Genomic DNA, 4,826 nt, shown 5'->3' with positions numbered 1-4,826 from the left:
ATTTTTATGGATTCTTTTGGATTTTCTGGGGGGTTTGGGGGATTTTTTGGGGGTTTTTTTGGGATTTTTTGAGTTTTTTAAGGAATTTTTAGGATTTTTTGGACATTTTTGGACATTTTGGGGGGATTTTTGGGATTTTTTTGGGATTTTTTGGGATTTTTTAAGACTTTTTTTCTGGATTCTCGGAGGATTTTTGAGATTTTTTAAAAGAGTTTTTTTGATTTTTTAGGGTTTTTTAGAGATTTTATGAGATTTTTAAAGGAGTAATTGGAGATTTTCTGGAGATTTTTTTGAGTTTTTTTGGATTTTTTGGAAATTTTTAAGGATTTTTTGGAGATTTTTTTCTGGATTTTTGGGGGATCTTTTTGGATTTTTGGAGATTTTTTGAGATTTTTGGGGGGATTTTTGAGTTTTTTTAATGAGTTTAGATTTTTTGGGGGATTTTTTAAGATTTTATGAGATTTTTTAAGGAGGTTTTGGGATTTTTGGGGGATTTTTGGAGATTTTTTAGGGGATTTTTGAGATTTTTTTAAAGGAGTTTTTGGGAATTTTAGGGGTTTTTTGGGATTTTTGGGGGGATTTTTTTTGGATTTTAGCAGTTTTTGGAGATTTTTTGAGATTTTTTGTGGGATTTTATGAAATTTTTTAAGGAGTTTTTAGAGGTGATTTTTTAGAGGTATTTTGGGGGTTTTTTTGGAATTTTTGTGGGGATTTTAAGGAGATTTTTTGGGAGATTTTTGGGTGATTTTGGGGAATTTTTCTGAGTGGTTTTGGGTGATTTTTTTTGATTTTTAGTCCCATTTTTGGTGCGATTTTTGGGTGATTTTGGGTGCGATTTTTGCATGATTCTGGGGGATTTTCAGAGTGATTTTGAGTGACTTCTTGGGGTGATTTTGGGGGATTTTTAATGCCATTTTTGGGTGATTTGGGGTCATTTTTGGTGCAATTTTGGGTGCGATTTTTGCGTGATTCTGGGGAATTTTCCGAGTGATTTTGAGTGATTTTTTGGGGTGATTTTGGGGGATTTTTAGTGCCATTTTTGGGTGACTTTCTGCCATTTTTATGTGACTTTAGCACGATTTTTCCTGCCATTTTGCCTGATTTTGCTACAATTTTTTTCCTACTTTTGAGCCTTTTTTATCTGATTTTCTTTTTATTATTTTTAGGTATTTTTTACCTGATTTTTTTTAGATTTGGGGGCATTTTTGGGGTGGTTTTGGGGTAGTTTTGGGGTGTTTACCTTGTTGTAGATGTAGCAGTTGGTGAACATGGTGTTGAAGTCCTGCATGCACTCGGCTGCTCCCCAATAATAATTATTCTCCAAACGTCTCTTGATGGTTCCCATATCCATGGGCTGCTTGATGATTTTGTGATAATCCTGGGAATTTTTGGGAAGCAGGAGAAGAAAAAAAAAAGAAAAAAACAAAAAAAAAATTGGGGGATTTGGGGTTAAGGAGATCAGGAAAAGGAGAGGGGGAAAAGGAAAAGGGGTGAACACACACTCGGGATGGGGTGAAAGGGTTGGGAATTCTTTGGGATGGGGGCTCCTGGTGGGAATTCTGCTGGAATTGGGGTCTCGGGAGGTCTGGGATCAGCTGGGATGGGGAATGGGAGCTGAATTTAAGGGGGATTTAAGCCAAATTTAGAGGAAATTGAAGGGAAATCGAAGGTGATTTGTAGCTCAATTTAAGCTCAGCTTAGGGTGGATTTAAACTAAACTTAATGGGGACTGAACCTAAATTCAAACCTAAATTTAAAGGACATTCCAGCTAAATTCTAGGTGGACTTAAGCCAAATCCTAACTGGATTTAACCTAATTTCCAGCTGGATTTAAGCTAAACTCTAAAAGAATTTAAGCTGAATTTAAGGACAACCCGAACTAAATTTTAAAATACTTTAAGCTAAGCTTAAAGTATATTAAACCTAAATTCAAACCTACGCTTAAAGGAAATTCCAGCTCAACTCAAGATGAATTTATCCTCAATTCCAGGTGGATTTAAGCTCAACTTAAGGCCAATTTAAACTGAATTTAAAGCCAAGTCAAGCTCAGTTTAAAGCCAATTTAAGCCGGGACTCCGACCCCTCCATGGAATTTTTACCTCCGGGCTTTAACTCCTTGGGCGCCACAGGTGCCTTTAAATTTTTGGGGAATTCTCAGGAAGTCTTCTACAAATTCATGGATGGGAGAATCTGCAAATTCAGGGCCTCGGGAATTCTCCCCTCATCCACCTTTTCCTAAGGAACAAGGAAAAAACCTTGGATCACCCTGAAATCCATTTTTTAGGGCCGCTGAGAGGAAGGAGGAGAGGTCGAGGGGGGGGAGGAAAAAGGAGAAGCATTTTTAGGGTCGGCACCTGTGGCTCGGGGATCAAATTTCAGCTCGGGGATTTTTTTTTTCCCTGCGGGATGGGATAGGGGGTTAAAAAAAAAAAAAAAAAAAAAAAGGGGCAAAAAAACCAAAACCCCAAAAAAAAAAAAACCCCCCAAAAAAAAAAAAAAAAAAAACCCAACAAACCACCCCCAAATCTAGAAATAATTCAATTCCCGTTACCGGCAACCCCAACTTGACGGCGTCCACGGGTTGGCGGAAGGGCCACGCGAATTGGTGCTTCCAGAGGGCTTTCATCACCACCTTGTGCAGGTACTGGAGCTGGTTGGTGATCCTGCCCGGTTTTTTGGGATTGGAAACCTCCGGAGGAGGAGGATTCACCTGGGGATTGGGAAGGGAAGGCACCGAGGCCATGGTGGGGCTCTCGAAGCCCTCGTAGAGCAGCGAAGGTTTCCGGATCCGTTTGCCGGGAGTCGAGTCCGTGGCGAGGGCCATGAGGCCGGCGTTGCCCTCCCCCAGAATCCTGGGTGGGTTGGGAAGGGGGGAGGGAAAAGAAACGGCATGGAAAGGGTTAAGGGAAAGGTTCCCAGGATTCCCGGCGGGAATTCCCGGAAGGAATTCCCGGAAGGAGGTGAAATCGAGGTTAAAATCGCTCCTAAAACCGCTCCTAAAACGGAGATTCTGCTCCAAAAATCCCGATTTTCCTCGGCTTCCCCGTGGGAATTTTGGCCATGGACTCCGGGGGATACGGGCACGGAGATCCTGTGGATCTCGGGTAAAAATTCCCGAGGATTTTTGGCCATGAAAGCCTGGGAAACTGCAGCACAAACTCCCAAGGATTTTGGCCAGGAGATCCTGTGGACCCCTGGCAAAAATTCCCGTGGATTTTTGGCCATGAAATCCCGGGAATCTCGGGCACAAACTGCCAGGGATTTTGGCCAGGAGATCCTGTGGATCTCGGGTAAAAATTCCCGAGGATTTTGGCCATGAAATCCCGGGAATCTCGGGCATAAACTGCCAGGGATTTTGGCCAGGAGATCCTGTGGCTCTCGGGTAAAAATTCCCAAGGATTTTAGCCACAACTTCCGGGATTTTCGGCCGGGAGCTCAAATGAATGAAAGCCACAAATTCCCGGGAATTTCAACCATGAATTCCCAGGAATTTCAGGCACAAATTCCCGAGGATTCTGTCCACGAATCCCTGGGAATTTCAGCGCGAATCCCCACGGATTTTACCCAGGAAACCCTGGAAATTTCGACCATAAAATCCCAATCATTTTTCCCACGAACTCCAAGGAATTTTGACCCTTAACCCCCAGGAATCCTGGCCATGAACTCCCAGGAATCCCAGCCCTAAATTCCCAGGAATTTCAACCCCCTGTTGAAATCCAGTACCCCAATCCCAAGGATTCAGGGACCCCAAGAACATCAATCCCAAGGATTCCAATCATTTTTCCCACGAACTCCAAGGAATTTTGACCCTTAACCCCCAGGAATCCTGGCCATGAACTCCCAGGAATCCCAGCCCTAAATTCCCAGGAATTCCAACCCCCTGTTGGGGGCATTTGGGGGATCCAGGGATGGGGACTCCCAGGATCCCAATCCCAAGGATTTGGAGGTATCCATGACACCAATCCCAAGGATTTGGGGGGGAGATCCAGGAATGGGGACCCTCAGGACCCCAATCCCAAGGATTTGAGGGGAATTCAGGAATGGGGACCCTCAGGACCCCAATCCGAAGGATTTGGGGAGATCCAGGAATGGGGACCCTCAGGACACCAATCCCAAGGATTTGGGGGGGAGATCCAGGAATGGGGACCCTCAGGACCCCAATCCCAAGGATTTGAGGGGAATTCAGGAATGGGGACCCTCAGGACCCCAATCCGAAGGATTTGGGGAGATCCAGGAATGGGGACCCTCAGGACACCAATCCCAAGGATTTGGGGGGGAGATCCAGGAATGGGGACCCTCAGGACACCAATCCCAAGGATTTGAGGGGAATTCAGGAATGGGGACCCTCAGGACCTCAATCCCAAGGATTTGGGGGAGATCCAGGAACGGGATCCCCTTTTTTCCCCTGAGCTGACCCCTGGGTGACCCTGGGGCTGTTCCCAAGGGCACGACCCCCATGACAAGGACGGGGTGACCCCGATGACACCACCGGAATTTGGGGGTCCCACGGTGACACCGGCACAATTTGGGGGTCCCAAAGTCACTGTCACAGCATTGGGGTCCCCCAGTGTCACCGTCACAGCGTGGGGGTGACACCACCGGAATTTGGGGGTCCCACGGTGACACCGCCACAATTTGGGGATGCCAAGGGGCCACTGTCCCATTTTGGGGGTCCCAATGTCACTGTCACAGCATGGGGGTGACACTGCCACAATTTGGGGGTCCCAGTATCATACTGCCCCAGTTTGGGGGTCCCAAAGTCACTGTCACAGCCTAAGGGTGACGCTGCCCCACGGCCACAATTCCGGGGTCCCAAAGTCACTGTG

At 45.7% G+C, this 4,826-nt stretch overlaps 1 protein-coding gene across 1 annotated transcript in view; it reads right to left on the bottom strand.

The window, feature by feature from the left end:
- BRD2 (bromodomain containing 2) overlaps positions 1-3,699 on the bottom strand; it is a 16,023-nt gene extending 12,324 nt beyond the window's left edge. The window contains exons 1-3 of the mRNA XM_008636333.2: positions 2,552-3,699; positions 1,241-1,378; positions 515-630 (exon numbers count right to left, since the gene is read on the bottom strand). Of these exons, the coding sequence (XP_008634555.2) occupies positions 515-630; positions 1,241-1,378; positions 2,552-3,340 (1,043 nt within the window). The 5' untranslated portion in view covers positions 3,341-3,699. The remainder of the gene's footprint in view (positions 1-514; positions 631-1,240; positions 1,379-2,551) is intronic.
- Positions 3,700-4,826: the final 1,127 nt, after the last annotated feature.

The sequence above is a fragment of the Corvus brachyrhynchos genome, unplaced genomic scaffold (assembly GCF_000691975.1).
Source record: "Corvus brachyrhynchos isolate BGI_N302 unplaced genomic scaffold, ASM69197v1 scaffold556, whole genome shotgun sequence".
Lineage (NCBI taxonomy): Eukaryota > Metazoa > Chordata > Aves > Passeriformes > Corvidae > Corvus > Corvus brachyrhynchos.
The sequence above is the reverse complement of the archived record's forward strand: the minus strand, read 5'-3'. Positions and strand labels throughout refer to the sequence as shown.